At 38.1% G+C, this 16945-nt stretch overlaps 1 protein-coding gene across 1 annotated transcript; it reads left to right on the top strand.

The window, feature by feature from the left end:
* Positions 1-6972: 6972 nt before the first annotated feature.
* On the top strand, positions 6973-15728 carry csf3r (colony stimulating factor 3 receptor). The gene is made up of 16 exons (XM_085366372.1): positions 6973-7015; positions 10847-10921; positions 11094-11390; positions 11474-11606; positions 11773-11939; positions 12092-12252; positions 12419-12563; positions 12831-12913; positions 13038-13230; positions 13310-13498; positions 13676-13777; positions 14051-14197; positions 14280-14411; positions 14498-14594; positions 14687-14765; positions 15252-15728. The coding sequence occupies exons 1-16, from the start codon at positions 6973-6975 to the stop codon at positions 15726-15728; spliced, it is 2520 nt and encodes an 839-aa protein (XP_085222498.1).
* Positions 15729-16945: the final 1217 nt, after the last annotated feature.

Below are 16945 nucleotides of genomic sequence, written 5' to 3'. Positions count from 1 at the left end.
ACGCAAGGCTCTCACTGAGCTCACTATAGCCTGCCAGCACAACTGACCTGTGGTAAGGGGGAAATCAATAGTCAATTCCATTTTGCAGCCAGCGTGTGACAGGTACTAGATAGGAGTGGATTGGGTGCATGTAAGGAGCAGGAGCGAGAGTTGGAGCTTGTCTGACCCTCTCCTTTCCCTGTCTTTCTCTCCCTTTCCCTCCCTCACACACAGTGGCTCACAGGCTCACTCAACCAACCCGCAAGGTCGACACAGCAGTGTAGTGCCAGAGGCCACGCTCAATAGTGTAACACAACTCGGGGGTGTATACACACATTAAACACTGTCAATGGTGAATGTGGTTGTGCTCATAAGGGAACTTGTATGACAAGCACCATGAATGTGCAGAAACATATTATGAACTTATTATGAAAATTTAGTTACTGACAGTTTTTGTTTTTAATTGTTGTTGTCACACATTTTGTGCAAGTAAAGCCGTTTACACAAATTGCATTAAACTAAGACAGTGATCACACTATTTGTTCCCAAGCATGTTTAATCTCCAAAGTTCGTTTGGTTCATTTGACTGGTGTGGTTGCTGTGTACTATTTCTGGTCAAGGTTTAGTGTTCTGCACCCTGGTGCACTTCACACTTGTGAAGTATGTAGGAAGTCCTGCGCTTCCTCAACGATGGTGCTCTTTGTAAAAACTGCTTTATTAAGTAATTTACACATCTATAAGGCATGTGATAGAGCAGTGTGTCACTGTTTCCAAAACTGCTCCGATTATACCACAAAGTGCAAAATCAGGAACCTGATTGTCCTCCATAATCTAACGTTTCCAAAGCAAGTTAGTCTCAGGATTGTTTCCAACTACTCTCTTTTGGCTATCAATACCATCATTGTGTTTTATCTCCAAAGACCAGGGACAATGAAAGGCAACTATGCCTAGTGTGAGTATGCCTAAAGAATATCTGGGGCCAGATAGCACAATGGGAACGCAGGTTTGCCGGGAAAAGGTCGGTGGCAGTCTTGTTTAGGCATAGACCAAGGCGACTGTGCCACCCTAAGTGCACTCACAGATATAATCAAACTGACAGACTTACAGAGATTTAAATTAGGTATAGAATACATGTCCACATAAATCCTACCTGCCAAATCTGCTTTTAATTGTGTAGCAAAGCAAGCTGAACTCAAGTCATGCTAGCAAAAAATAATCGTTAAAACTGTAAATTGGACAGGGATAATGAACAATTTAGGAAGCATGTAGGATAAGGTCTTGTCAGGTCTCTCTTTGGTTTATTTAGTTCAACTTAATACATCTATTTTCTTCTACTCATTTGAAATGTAATTATTTATTAAAATATTGCAAATATGGTAAACATGCCTGCGTAATATTAGGATAGCATTGAATAGCACTGAAATATCAGGAAGCATTATCACTGTGAACATGCAAGTACACTGGCATTAGCATTTCACTTAAGTTGAGTCTCAGAGCAACAACATGGCTGTCATATTTTTTTTTAACACAAAGATATATTTTTTTGAATGCCCATCCTTTTATTATTTGCATTAGTTTTTTCCAGTTCCATTAGTTCTTTCAGCCTCTTCTTCAAAGAATGACGTGTGTTCTGCTTTTCTGGAGGTTTATATTTTAATAATTTGAAGCTCTGGTACAATTATACAAATGGACTGGAGGTAGATCACTTTGAAATATAATTTATAATAGGCTCTTTAAATAAATAATTAAAAAGAACACATATTATGGACTTTTTATTCCCAGTGTTGTGATTCAGTTCAAAAGCATACAAAAATGTGGGACACAAAACAGGCAGGTGCAAGAGCAACCAAAATGAGCTTTAATAACAGAATCAGGTACAAAGAACACAAACACGCATCTGTCTCTTTCTAGCTATATCTCTATATAATGAGAGGAAGAGATGGAAATCACAACACAAACCAATAAGCTGGGAAATAAAAAGCTACGGGGAAAGAAACAACAGCAGGACAAGACACGGACTTAAAAGAAGTGGAAAGTAGAAGTTAAGGTTGACTAATTAAACACATGTGAAACAAAAAGGGTAGGCTGAAAATCAAAAAGAAAGAAAAATTAAAAGTAGGAAGTAAAACCAAAAGCTACCAGACAAATAAATAACATAATGAAACAATAAACAGCCCCCCACAGACTTCAAACCATCATGCAGACTTTTGCTTTAAAACCTACAAATACTAGTGGTATCATTGAAATTGAAAAAATTACAGTCAACAAAAAATATAAATAGATTTTTTCCTATTATAGACAGATAGATAGAGATATCTTTTGCTAGTCTCTTAAACATTTTTGACCATGTCCTATGCAGTCTATAAAATAAATAAATAAATCAGTATATTGACAAATGCAAAAGTAAATGTAAAGACTGTTACCCAAATATTTCCTATTTTTACTTTTAACACATGAGGAGATGTGTCATGGTGGAACAGCAAATGATAAAAAATGAAGAGGAACAAATCCAGTGAGTGGATGATGGCCATACATTCCTAACAACAAAAACTTGCACCCGATTCTCATCGGTGAAGAGAATCAGGTGCCAGTAGTGACCTGCCAGTTTCTTAACTAAAGGATGTTGGACCCTGTTGGTCAGACATGTAAACATAGGTGATCCAGTGGAGATAATTTTGCCACTGTATGTCCTGTGTCGCACAAAGGAGCAGATGTTGTTCCTGGAGCTGGATTGATGGCCTTTTAAAGCTCCTTTCCACTTTCCTTTTGTAACTCCATGTGTCCTAGTACCTCAAATACACACTTAAGACTGCTCTGAGCTGTGTCTGCTCAGAGACACAGCAAACGTTATTCTAATGGCTTGTATTGATGTGGCATCCTAGAGGAACTACCTGTGAAACCTAAATGGGCTGCAGGTACCAGATCATGCTACCAGTAGTGACAAGACACAACTGGTAATGGGGTGAGAGGGCTTTTTTGCGCAAGACAACAGTCCAGCCGCTGCAAGGTACAGGCATAGGCAAAGCTGTGAAAGGAAGCTACTGGATGCAGAAAAATGACATCGACTGACAGCACACCAGCGAAGGCAGCTGCAGGGGGGTGGCTGCAAGATGTCCCCAGTCTGCTACCAGACCCCCACTGGAAGATGAACTGGTTTAGTGGGCAATTATGAGCAGTGATGCCAGCTGACAACCCTGCAGTTGACCTGATCGCCGGTGGAGATGCAACAGGCTAAAAAGCCGAAGCAGGAAACACCACCTCACCTGGACAATGAACTTATTTACATAGAACATCTGCAAAACTACACAAGCTGTGTATGTTGAAGCTACAGAAGATGAAAAAAAAATCTAATTATTATTTAATCTAATCATCTAATTATTCTAGAATTCCAACTCCAAGAATGACTGGTTTTTTTTTAAGCTTGTTGTTTCAATGTACAGTAAAAAAAATTCAATATTTGATTTTACTTTTATTTTTGTTTTCTTGCATGTACTTCTCATTTGAAATCCCCTTGCAACACTTTCTGGGGTTCCAGACCTGTGCTTAGACCAAGCCTTTTCAAAACCCTCAGTTTCTTCTTTCAGAGGTTCACTTCCCATTCAACTTTAATTTGGGCCATGTTGCCTCACTTTATTGTAAGTCAGTTATTGATCAAATGCAGAATTCATTATTGAGTACGTGAGCGTGAGCTTCCAAGTCGGCAAAGCAGTCCATCATGATGTTGTATGTCCACTGGCAAATGGTAGTTTTGGTTTGCCATCAGTAAATAGGTTGTTAAGTTTAATGAAACAAAACTAATAATTTTGCCAACGAAAATCAAATCAGTGCAATCAGTATTTTACATAACTGGTAGTAAAGAATGCTGAATTCGACTTATCAGGCTGAGTGCAGCAGTGGAATATCACTCTTGTAACAGAGGGCAATATTCAGCATTTCAGTATACACGCTTAGCACAATTACAGCAGTTGTGACTGCAGTTCACTATAGTATTTCACTGTATAGAAGCAGACAGATATGAGATGACGTTTACAGCAGTGTCTAATTTGGGTTAGTCGAATTTTTAATGCGAATGAGAATCTAAGGAGGAGACGGCATTCTGTTAAGCATAGGACAAAAACCGTAATCAAACCTAGCAAAGCTTCATCAGTTCAACTTGGCTTCGGGGCCCTCGGCTAATTTTACCGCTCACTGAAACATAGCGTGTAATACCCAGTGGATGGCAAACGCTTCGTTCATTATTGCTGATTAGGGGAAAAAAAGATCAAGCAAAATATGTCAACTCATGATAACCAGTTAATGTGTTTTTAATTAATGCTTGCTTTTCTTTTCTCCAGGTTGATTCCTACCCTAAAACCTACCAGTGCGTGTATTTAATTCCTCCTCCAGCAGCTTCTTGATTAACAGTTAGCTTCCATTATGCTTTTGAGGGCACGAGAGTGACCGTGCAGGGATGCGGCTGTTAGATTAAAAGTGGAGTGGGTGAGCTTGCTGGGTCTCCTTGCATGCAGTGAAATGAGACCTAAGCCACAGATTCATTTTAGAATTTAATAAGCTAATAATCGTGATATGGCAACTAGTTTCAAGTGTCCTTGAGGGGGGATTCAAGGCACAGTTTACAATCCCATTTAAGAGCTTGTTCTATTACCATGCTGACAAAGTCTTAGACAGGCTCAGAGAGGGAGATGAGTGCATTTTGAAGCTACTTCAAAGGTCACACAAAACACAGAGGGGTCAGCCTGAGCCAGAATGATCACATTCTTCTTGCGAGAAGACTCCCTGGAGTCCGACTGAAGGACAGTTGACAGCTGCTGTATTAGCATCTTCTGGGAAAGTACTGAAAATTCAATTCAGCTGACATTTAACAGCTATAAGTTGAGCTATAATGATTTTTCTAATTACTCCATTAAGAAAAACTGCATATTATTGTGACAAATTAAACAGCCAAAGCCACCTGTAAAAACTTTTTGCTGAGCTTTTAAAAATGTGAATTTGAGCAATGTGAACTCCCCATTCTTCCTTCCCATAACTGGGCCCCATCAGTCACATGTTTCTTCTTGGAAAATAGCAGTTTCACAAATGCAAAACAAGGATGTTGCTGCCTGTGCTGCTTCTTGGCACACACACACACACGTCCTCAAATCCAAGCTACTTTGAGCCACGCTGTTTCATCTGGTGCTATCAGGGCTGATAAGAGCCTCTTGTCTTTCTGGGTCTGCTGCAGCTGCTGTGTGGTGAGTGGCAAGCCTCTCTGATGGCTCTCCTTTATCTTCACATCAAGCAATTTGCTGCTTCTTTCATTTTGATACTTGTGCCAGATTGAAAAGGAAAACTTTGCTAAACTTGTTTCTGAATGAGGTTAAAGCTAGGTAGTTGCATCCTCATCTACATGTAAGTTATGGACCACTCAACTTATTTAAAAAAATCATCTTTAATCCATGTTTAATCTGATTTTCTGGTCCCTCTGTATTGTAGATGTGACATTTATCATCCTTTGTAGTTTAATACCTAATACACACACACTACACACTCTTAATACATTTAGGATTAAATAAGCAATACTAAGATAAGATGGTGCTTTATAGTACTTGAAGCGTATCGTTTGAAACATTTAAAATAAGTTGTTAGATCGTCGCACAAAGGTGTTTTTACCTAAACCTTTGTTAAATTTAGTACAATACCGCAATGTCGCCCAAGTCATCATTGTCTTAAGAGCTTGAAAAAGGCGACTGGACTTCTTTATGTTTTTTTGAAGTTGTTTCACCTCTCACAACTGAAGAAATGTCTTTGATTAAAGGTGAAATGTCTTTAAAAACCTTAAAGAAATCCAGCCGCCTTCTTTTTCAAGCTCTAAAGACTACAGTATGGCAATGTTTTTAACATGTTTTATGACTGCAGTTTTCTTCTAATCACGGGGGCAACAGTATTTTAGTGTATGGAAAACATCTTCTGACAGTTTAAAAATCGGAAGTTAAAAAGATTGATTCAATCGGTCTGGGATTTTAGATACTATATAAAAGGTCAGAATGTCTTAACAGCCATGATAAGAAAAAACAAATCATTCTTTAACTCCTTTTAAATCTCTTTTCAAAACACACTGTATAGTGTGAGAAATAAAACCAAAAAGGGGAAATAGCGGTGAGTCTGTCATTACACTTTGCAATGTGTGAGGGATATTGCCAAATCCTTTAAGTGGGCGTTCTGTAACCCTCAACAGCAACAGGAAAGGAAATCTACTGAAGTTGTAGAAAAATATTTCTTTTAACATGGAGACATGACTCACCGAGACACAAAAATAAATTCTACATAATGTATTCTCATCTATATGTTCTGAACATAATTGGCTGAAACGCAAAGAATAGCCAGACTTCATTTATTCTGCCTTTATTTTAAGTATGTCATATTGTGTTGTTGACAAAATACACTCCGAGTCTAATACCCTTTTCTGCTCTCCACCTCGTCTCTCTCGCTCACTCTCTCTGTCTTTCCTTCAATTGCCTTTTGTCAGAGCCACAGGCAATTACCTATTAGTAGTAAGCAGAAATTCTAAAAAGGAAAGCGGAGCGAAATGGGGGCCTTTTTGCACAGTGCTGATAAGAAACGGAGAGAAAATTCCATTTCTCTCTCATTGCAAAACGCAGTCTTCACCAAATAGTTATTTTGGACTGAGGGCAGCGATCTAACAGTTTGAGTGATAGTTACAAATTATACAAATTTTAGGTTATATTTCCTCATCTTATGGAGGTGTTACAATGACACTATGAACATAACATTTCTGCTCAACGGTTGAATGTTATTCTACACCAGAAATGCTTTGGATAGTCAAAATCTAATATGTCATTTGTGTCTTTAGCCTACAGAACAAATTGAACTGGACTCTGAGCAGTCGCCTGGTGTTGTGCGCATGCTACATGTTAAGCTGAGGAACAGTGAGTTTCTCAGCTTATTCTCAGAAACAGGCAGGTTGAGTGTTACAAGACCACAGGAAGTTTCTCAATGCTGTACCACTTACTGGTTCTGGGTAGATGTCTGTATGTTGGTGAGTCATGCACGCACACACATTCAGTACTGTGCAAATGTCTTATTTCTTTCCCCATCACATATTTCTTTTATATTTTTCTAGGAAAATGGCTGCAGTGATTTATCGAAACATGCATGTATAAATTGAAAAACAGTATACGGGGCAAAACCAGATCTGACAAGTGCAGTCAAAGAGCGCAACTCCCATGAAGGTCAAAGGCTATATGAAAACTTTTTATTAGATGCTAACGGCACCCTGTTTTCATATCAACACTGATGTTTGACTTTTGACCTTTGACCTTTTAGCATTACATACTAAAATGGTGTATTTTATTATCTTTACCTGTATGCTCGGAGTAGATCTGGCTGAAATCTTTTACTACTATAAACTGTAAAAACTTTAGATTTTAAGAGATATTCATCCATGTGTGATTTTTGCGAAACTACATGGCATCATCGTGATGCCGTAGGGTGTTGGATTAAAAAAATAAATAAGTAAAAAGACTATTGTGCAGCTCTCTCCGTGCTATGATGTGTTATACTCAATACGGTGTCTTGACATTTGTTTTCAAGGTCAGCTTTGACCTCAGGGGCTAACAGTAGAGGTCAAGGTCAAATGCTTAGCCAATCTAGTTACTCATGTCCCCCAAGGCCTAGTTTATTGTTGAAGTTTAAAGACAACCTGTAAAATATTGTGGGTAATTTAAAGTTTTTTTCTGATTTTCATATTTGTTGTGACCTTGACCTTAACCTAACCTTAACCCAATTTTCACCCAAATTAAAGCTGGAACAGCTCGTGGTGTTATTGATCTCTACCATCACACAAAAAATGGAATATGAGAGCTTTCTGTTGTTAATTCAGTTTAGTTTGACTTAGTTATTTATTAGTTTCATTGTTAGTTTCTTTTTAGTTGTTATTGTATGGAGGGGTGTTACAATAAAAGCTGTGTACACAGTTTCAGTAAACACACCAATGAAAGCCTCAACAGGCAAGTTGTAATAAATTTTTTACCAAAATAATGAATATTGCATGAATTATTTCCTCTGTATTTTTTGTTTTTTAGTCTTTAGTCATTTGAGTTATTTTCCTTTTTTTAAAGTCTACTTTTCATTTTTATTTCAGTTAACAAAAATAGGCTTGATGACCATTTTTCTTTTTAAAACAGCCTGAACTCATGTAGGCATGCTTTCTTGTAATTTAAGTAGTCTTCAGGAATGGGTCTCCAGGCATTTTGAGGGAAATTCAAAACTCTTCTTCAAACCTTGTCTGCCTGTTGTTTCATCCTCTGCAAGGATGATCCAACACTGCTTCAGGAATATTGAGGTTCTGGTTCTGGGGAGGTCAGTCCATGACTGATAGTATTCCACTGTGTCTTTTTTCTATACAGGCGTGCTTTTACTGCATTGGCAGTGTGTCTGTCATCACTGTCAAGCTAAAAAATGAAAACACTGCCACTCAGATGTTTTCCAGATGGTATTACATGGTGGAACAAACTTTGACAGTACTATTCTGTGTTCATAGTTCCATCCGTTTTGACAAGATTCACAACCTCTCTGGTGGAAAACAGCCCCAAACTGTGACAGAACCTCCAGTGTGTTTTACAGATGACTGTAGATGACTGATGTACCTCTCTCCTGAACACCTCTGTACATACTGACAACAATTTGAACCAAAAATTTCACGTTTGAATGCCACACTATTTTCAGTCATTTTCAGTTTGTGTCAGCTTTTTCTACCCATCCCTTTCTTAAGAGTGGCTGTCAAGAAGCCATTCTTTGCTTTGAGATCAATTCTGATGTGGCTTAAACAACAAGAGATGAATCCACAGAACTAAAAATTGATTAAAAAGCAGCCAATGTCCAGAGAATAAACCGGAAAACTGCTGTTCTAGACCACTTTAAAAAATTATAAGAAAGTATGGCTTCAGTGAAGCAAAACCAAAAGAAATGAGAGGTGATTCAAGGTTTTTGCACAGTACTTCACATCAGTGTGAAATGTAGTTCTGATGAAGACATTAATAAGGGAATCAACAATAAATAATCTGGCATAATTTTAGATAATTCCCAAGAGGTTTCCTTACTATTGAGTTGCTTGCAGTGTTTAATGAATTTAAAACTCTACTCTCACATTTTTATGATTCTGCTCCCTCGTAATGCTGTTTATCAGTTGCAAACTTTCATTGCCACCTGGTATTTTATTTTATAATATAAAGTGACACCTGTCCAAAATTGAAATGTCCAGAAATATATGTTTAAATTTTAGCAAACATTTTTAACAATGCACTGAACACAATTCTAGTAACAAAATCCCTATTCTCATGTGAAATATTATTTTGAATGGTTTTATTGTACATACACTGGTTTTAATGCATTAAAATATGCAAAACACATGATTGTGTGAATAATTTGCACAAAGTTTAAAACTACATGTCTATATGTTGGTGTTCATTATACAATTAAATGTTCTTTTAATACCACTAAAAAACTCGATTCCATTGTTTTCTGTTACTTTAGTAATCAGTTAGTATTTGCTTTAGTACTCTAAACTATTTGTCTTTTCTTCCACACAGTACCTTACAGTTGCAGAGATACTGATATAGGCTGTGATGGCATGTCTGGGTGGTGCTTTGTAAACCAGAACAAAGATTTCTGTGAATTTTAAACTTCTGTGTAATGGTGAGTTCCCTAACTGATTCTCGAACTAAAGAGCAAGGTTGACTTTATATAAAAAGTGCAGTATGTTTGAGAAATGCTGCCAGAACTTTACCAACTAGTTCTCATTTTGCTATAGTCACACTACGGACCGTGACATAGGAAAATTATTTGTCTCCACAACTGCTTGCCATCAATCTCAGACAGAAAAAAAAGAATCATTGTAATGGCTGGATAACAACTGATTTTTTTGTTTTCTTGGTCATAGGAGTGTTGCTGTCATACTTTGACTCTAGCCATTTTGTTTACGTCAGACCAGTCAGCAACCACCTAGCAAACGCAAGTCGTGTGAGAAAAATATGACTGGTTTTGACTGGTGGTTGGAAGATGCTGCCAGTTCTTGTGAAACTGATTGCTAAAACCTTACGAACGCAGGTCTAGCGATTGGTCAATGACTCCTCGGTAACCACTGGCCACTAAAAAACAAAGTGTCTTTGAGCTGCTGGAGTTTGTTGGGGGTTGCACCTGGTGACAGCCAGCAACTATTCACCAACTTGCTGGGGAATGCGTATTTTTCCCTGGTGACCAGAGGTTGCCAGCAGGTTATCAACAGTCTCTAGGCCTATGTGAAAAAAGTCCAGTTACACTGTAACAGGTGATACATTTTAATATATTTTTTATTTTTTATTAAATATTTCTCTCAAAATTTAGAAAGAGTTTCATCCGTTTTATTTAACAGTGTAACAATGGAAACTTGATAGCACCTGTGGATGTCTCTATCTGTTTTGTTTTTCAGCCAGCAGAGCTTTAAATGTCACTTCCCCGGTGAACCCAAGATGCCACGAGTGTTGGCTTTTATTTATGTGCTTAGATTTTTATTTAATTTTTATTTATTTATTTGAGTTTGTCAAGTGTCAGTGCTCAGTTTTTTTCTGTGCTCCACAAACGCAGACAGCACAGCAAATCTTTTTTTTTTTTTTTTTTTTGCTAGAGATCAGGGAGGCAGGAGATGCACAGTGTGTATACTGAAATATTATGCGTTATGGAGATCACTTCCAGACCCTTGAAACACCATTGTCACCACCACCACTGTCAATTCCTCCCTCCCACAATGCACCTTGTCACTCAAATATTGTTTTGACAGAGCATGAAAGTTGGTAATTTACCAATAATGCATTTCATTTTGGCTGCCTAACAGGTTTTATCATCATGATATCCAAATGGATGTCAGTGATTGTCATGCTGGTGACATTTGTGAACGGAGCAAGAAATGGTGAGTGTAGGTGTCGGAGGAAGATGGAAATACCAATTACAATGACAATTCTTACTATCATTTTGTGTCCTTTGCCTTGGAGATTTTACCAAGTAAAAGACTAAACATTTAGAAAAAACATCTGAACAATCTTCACATTACATCTTTGTTTTTGTTTTTTTGTAATTTTTAGAGGATGGCATACAGCCCTGTGCAAAGGTCCACACATCCAGCTCAGTGGTACCTTTGGGATCCCCTGTGACAGCCACATGTGTCATCAGAGAGGACTGCCCTTTGGTCACTGGACAAGCTGTTCATATAGAGTGGCGCCTTGATGATAGGCTTATTCCCAGCAGTCCAGAAGCCAGTGAGAGCAGCAGGGTTTCCAGAGCTGTTATATCAAGCTTCAATCACACCCGAGCAATCCTCACCTGCTGTATCCAAGCCTCTCCTCCTCAAGTAGTCGCAGGCGTGGAGATCCGAGCTGGATGTGAGAAGCATTTGCGATTCTTTTGTACATGGATCAAATTAAATTCCATTTAAAAATGACTTTGTTTTTCTTTTTACCTTTAGATCCACCAGAAGCACCGCAAAACCTCACCTGTCAGACAAACCTCACCAACCCCATCACAATCACCTGTAGCTGGGACCCTGGGCAGAGGGAAACCCACCTGCCCACACAGTATTCCCTCCATACTGAAATGTGGTAAAAATATGTAACAAATGGAATACAAATGCAAATATACAAAATATAGATTACAGTGAAAGACTGGTCAAGCAGTAAATATCATACTGGTATCAGACGTGTTATCTAGGCTTTGTCTTCAAGGCTGAACGACTATATTTCTTAAAATGTAATTTCATCATTTCAGGGCTGAAAATGAAAACTATTCTTATAAACTGCCACAAGGAGTCCATCACTATACCATCCCTCGTTTTGAATTTGTGCTGTTTTATGACATGAAGATATATGTGAAAGCTGTGAATGAACTTGGAGAGACAACCTCAGCACCACTTGTTTTAGAACCTGTTAGTTCGGGTAAGGAAAATATTTTGGGGTTTTCTTTTTTTTTAGCATTCTTCAAGCTCTGTTTGTATTATAAGTACTATATTTCATAGACAATACTAAATTGTACTTAAAATCGGTGGGAAAAAAAATTATGCATGCTTTTGTTTTTGTCACTATTTCAGCTAAGTTTGACCCACCCAGTATTCAAGTGATTTCTAAAAGGTATGGCTGCCTGAGGCTGAACTGGAATTTGTCCCCAGACCAGGCCTGGCTCCAGTCTTGCGGGTTATTAAACCTGGAATACCGATTTAAGTCTGTTGACAGCACACAGTGGAATGACCCAGTGAGTGCAAATCAACCCTTTGTTGATATCAACTGAAAATGTATCTTCCCAAACATTTGATCCAGTGGCTATAGACATCCAAATGCTGATATTCCTTCCCTGAAGTTCACATTGGCTATGCAAGAACTTATGTTTGTACATTCTGTGTCCCTGAAAAATATGCCAGGTCTTGGTTCAAAATGCTAAAACTCCTGTGGACATGTGTCACCTGCTGCATTGGACTCGGTATTTTGCACAGATCAGAGTCAGATACCAGCAGAGCCCCTGGAGTGAATGGAGCAGCAGCCAGTCTGGTGTCACCTTGGAGAGTGGTAAGATCAATTCAGACTGACACCATCAGTCAGTCAACCATTTCCCAATCTATTGCCTTTTCTTCCATTTCCTGGTCTTTTCAATATATGCTAATGTCATCTTCTGCATCTGCCATTACTTTTTTCTATAGCGCAGGTTGTATTGAGCTTTGTTGCATTGAATCCATAAACCTGTCTTGGATGAAAAAGTTTTTATTTTCAAAGAGTAAAAGGAGATGTGAAGGCTTTTGACATGCAACATGCTGACAGGTGACTCTTTCTTTTTAGCTCCCACTGGACGCCTAGATTCGTGGATGGAGATATCTGAGGATCCCCTGCTAAAACAACTCAACATAAGCTTGTTTTGGAAGGTACACACATCACACACGTTGCTTGACACCTGTCACAAATTGATGCATTTTGTCTTCTAGCTCTGGTGGAGCATGAGAGGTCGTCTTTTAAAATATCTCCTCACATTTTTTCCTTCTGCTTCAGCCATCAAAAAGATTTCGTGCCAATGGCCAAAATGTGTCATATATCGTCTTGGTGCAAAAGAGAGTGGTGTGCTCTACAAGGGAGAACTACTGTACTTTCAGTCTTTCTAGGAGCGTTAAGAAAGTGTATGTAAAGGCTGTAAATGCAGCAGGGAAATCTTCTCCCACTGTAGTACAGATTTACAAACATAAAGGTAACTCACTCACAAAACAAATGAATGCATCATATCATGTGACATGTAGAATATGATATGCATCTTTTTCTGTCTGTAGCTCATCCTGTAGTATTAGATGCCACAGCAGTCCCATATGGAAACAATTCAATTCTTGTTCAGTGGAGAAGCATGGATTCCTCAGGACTCAGCGATTATGTGGTGAAATGGAGACCTTTGTTAAAATCAGGCCTCTCCCACATCCAGTTTGACATTGCTGGCCAAAACCAGTCCAGCATTGTTATAACAGGTATGTTTTACAATATTTGTCTTCCGCTTTCCTAATCGGATGATTATCCTCTACAACAAGAATTCGAACAATCACTCTTGTGTAAGATCTTCCTTTTCCTGTGCTTAACCTGCCTCTACACACTGTTAGACTCCTGTGGGCAATGATCCACCCTAACCTCTTCTCACTCATCAACAGGCAGCTTTGAGCCCTACAAGCCCTATGGGATCTCTGTATATCCAAGGTTTACGGATGGGATAGGCCCTCCTAAGACATTTAATGCCTACTTGAGAGAGAAGGGTAAGTCACCCAAGACACAAAGAGTCTCACACAAGCCAGCAGAGGTGTGAGCCAGACTCCCTCAACTTTGAAGTAGTCAGAAGAGCGTTGACTTACAGAATATATATTTTGTAATCTTTCACAGAACAGCTGATACATGATGAAATAATGCCCTCTTGTGGAAAGAAATGAATAACCTATTGGAGTAAAGACCTGGGCTGTCTAATATAATGTCTAATGGTTAAAAACTCTTTCTAGTTCTACTAATCACTTGTGATGTTGTTCTTTTTAAAGCCCCATCCATGGTTCCAAAATTACATATTCAAAAGACCTGGAATTCAGATATTAAGATTACCTGGGATGAAATACCATTAGACCAACGAAATGGAAAGATCCAAGACTACACAGTCTTCTACTGGAATCAGGAGGGACCCGTTAACGGTAGGTTAAATACCTTATCTCTGCTATGTTGTATAGGGTATTTTAAGTACTTGATCCCCTCTAATGTTTAACTGTTCTTCAGTTGTGAACGTAGATACAGAAAAAAGAAGTGTGATCCTTAAAGACCCCAGTGTGCATGGAGCTGTCTTGATGGTTAGCACATTTGGTGGGAGCTTGAATGGGTCAGCAGTTCATTTTGAATTTCAGCCCTTTGGTTAGTACGATCATTTTTTCTTTGGAGAAAGTCAACACAAACAGAATATGATCAGACGTGACATTACGTGTCTTTTCTTTTCTCAGATGAGGTCGCTAGTGCGATGATTGTAATCGGATCAGTTTTTGGACTTTCATTGCTGATTATTTTCATAGTCCTGACTTGTTTCTCCAAACATGAAAGGTAAGCTCATGCTCATACTGTTTAAGCTGGGAAGCTGTAATGCTGTTTATTCTTAACACACTACCCTAATTCTTTTTTTCTTTAACTTCAAGGTTTAAGGGGATTTTTTGGCCAGTTGTTCCAGACCCAGCTAACAGCTTTGTCCTAAGACTGACATCAGAATCAACACAGGTGTGAAAGCGGACATCCGTTAGAGGACAACAGAAATGTTTTTATACATTTATACGTTCCTTATTACTAATGTTTTTGACTAAAGCTGCAAAAATCTGCAATATGTAGAATGAAGAGATTGAACCCTACAGGGAATGACTGTGAAATTCTGCAGGAACAGTTTAGCTTCTTCCTTCTCATTATTTGGTTTAATGCCCTGTTAATTTGTTGTTTTAGCTTACAATGCTTTTCAATGGAATTAAGACAAATTTAACAAATACCCGCTAAACACAGAGGTTCATTTAACAGAGAAAGAGGCTGTTTAAGGTCTCCATCAGGATCTGGTGAAAACTAACAGGAGACTTAATTTAAAGCATTCCAACTGATATTAATTTCTAATGTTAGATATTTAAAGCTTGTTTTGCTGCATGAGTGAAAAAAAGACATGACATGGTGTAAAGCCAAGAAATTGATACTATTGTTGTCTCACTTATTTTTCACTTGCAGTATACCCATCCTTCATGTGACAGCGAGGATCCGATATATTTGTCCCACCTCAGCTTTCCGGACATCCCCATGAAACTAAGCAAAGAGGAGGATGATCTTTGGATAAACAGTTCAGAAGAGACCAGTGACCTTAGAGAGTCTATTTGTGGTTCGCCCTTCATCACCGAATACTCTGGCTCAAACAGTGACTCTGTTCCTTATGCTACTGTGGTGTTCTCTGGTTTTTGTAACAGCCCACCACCCAAAGAGCCTCATGTCTACCTGCGTTCTGAATCTACACAGCCCCTCTTAGAGGCAGAGGAACCTTTCACGCCGAAGTGTTACCAGAATCTAGCACTAGGTGGAATGACAGAGGAGCAGCATTTTTTTGGGCCAAGCCATGATTGTGTACCTGAAGAAGTGGCAGACCCAGAGAGTCTTTGGGATGACTTTCCTTTTCTACGAGCATTAGCCATGAATGATACTGAAAATGACTAAAGCACCATTGGAAATTACAAGTAGAACTGCTTTGTTGGAGGCTTACATAGATCTAAGTATGTGCAATGAATTTAATGTGATAACGTACACAGCTGTAAATAACATGGCTACTAGCTAGAATTTTTTTAAGCTGATAGAAATCATGTTGATATTTACTGATTATCATTGCAAAGTTTTTGTATACTTTGTAAAACTTCTGCAGCAAATGAAGTTTCTTCTTGTTTTTTGTTTTTTACTTTAACCTCCTAGGACCTGATATCCACTTATGATGACATTATACTGCTACTGTTCTATCAAAATTTTAAACGAATATCCTCATGTGGCTCTTATTTTTCTTAAAAACAAAAATAAGGGGGAAAAAATTCTTTGTTTTTACATTCATCGGGCCCCAATATGCCCAAATATCAAAGACAAACTAAAAATGCATGCCGTGGAAGAGTTTGGGTCTTAGGAGGTTAAACTATATTGTTGAGATTATATTTTTGTGGATTACATGTGAATTCTCTGATTGAATGTTTTACACCTTAAAAGTGTTTTCAATAAAATTATAAGTACTTTTTTAATATTTTAATGCTAAATATAGATATTATTTAAAATAGCACACTAATCTGAGATTAGCAGGACAAATTTGCTGGAAAACTCAGAAATGTCACATAAACTGATTTATAGATCCATTTATAAAAGCTGTATAAAGGATAATTAGTAACAGTAATCATCTGTAACAGACAACTTAACAGAGAACCAATTTTAAACCAGTACGTTCTTTCTAGCAGTAATTTGTTGCAAAACATATAATTTGTTTGACTTTAGTTTTGTTTAGTTAAATATATGAAAATTGTCAAAGAGAACAGTTTGGCAGGCATAAAATAATATTTTTGCACCAACATGATGATTCTCAAAGAATTACTGGATGAAAACTTGGCATATCAGTGTCAGCTTTAAAAGAAATCAGAAGACACTTGACTAGTGGAGGACAAAAAGAAGAAGGGTCAGGCCTAAAAATTATCTACAGCAGACAACCAGCATCTGAAAGTCATGTTCTTAAGAAATAGGGGAAGGGGGAACTCACAAAGACTGGACATATTTCTCGAGTCTCTCTGGGATATAGGGAGAAAAGGGGAGAAAAGTTATATTACAAAAGTAATGTTAAGTTGAATTATACAAGAACTGGACTGAAAAATCAGTGGAAATTGATCTTGTAAAGCGGTGAATCCAAA

Source organism: Diplotaxodon limnothrissa, linkage group LG11 (genome assembly GCF_057381915.1).
Source record: "Diplotaxodon limnothrissa isolate DT_005_m linkage group LG11, D_limnothrissa_male_GT1.1, whole genome shotgun sequence".
NCBI lineage: Eukaryota > Metazoa > Chordata > Actinopteri > Cichliformes > Cichlidae > Diplotaxodon > Diplotaxodon limnothrissa.
This window is presented reverse-complemented; position numbering and strand designations above follow the sequence as displayed.

Excerpts from the sequence above, each read along its gene's own strand:
- csf3r (XM_085366372.1), top strand. The coding sequence starts at position 6,973 with ATGCTGTACCACTTACTGGTTCTGGGTAGATGTCTGTATGTTG. Across the intron at positions 11,391-11,473 it reads CGTGGAGATCCGAGCTGGAT|ATCCACCAGAAGCACCGCAA; the intron begins GTGAGAAGCATT and ends TTTTACCTTTAG. Across the intron at positions 11,607-11,772 it reads TCCCTCCATACTGAAATGTG|GGCTGAAAATGAAAACTATT; the intron begins GTAAAAATATGT and ends TCATCATTTCAG.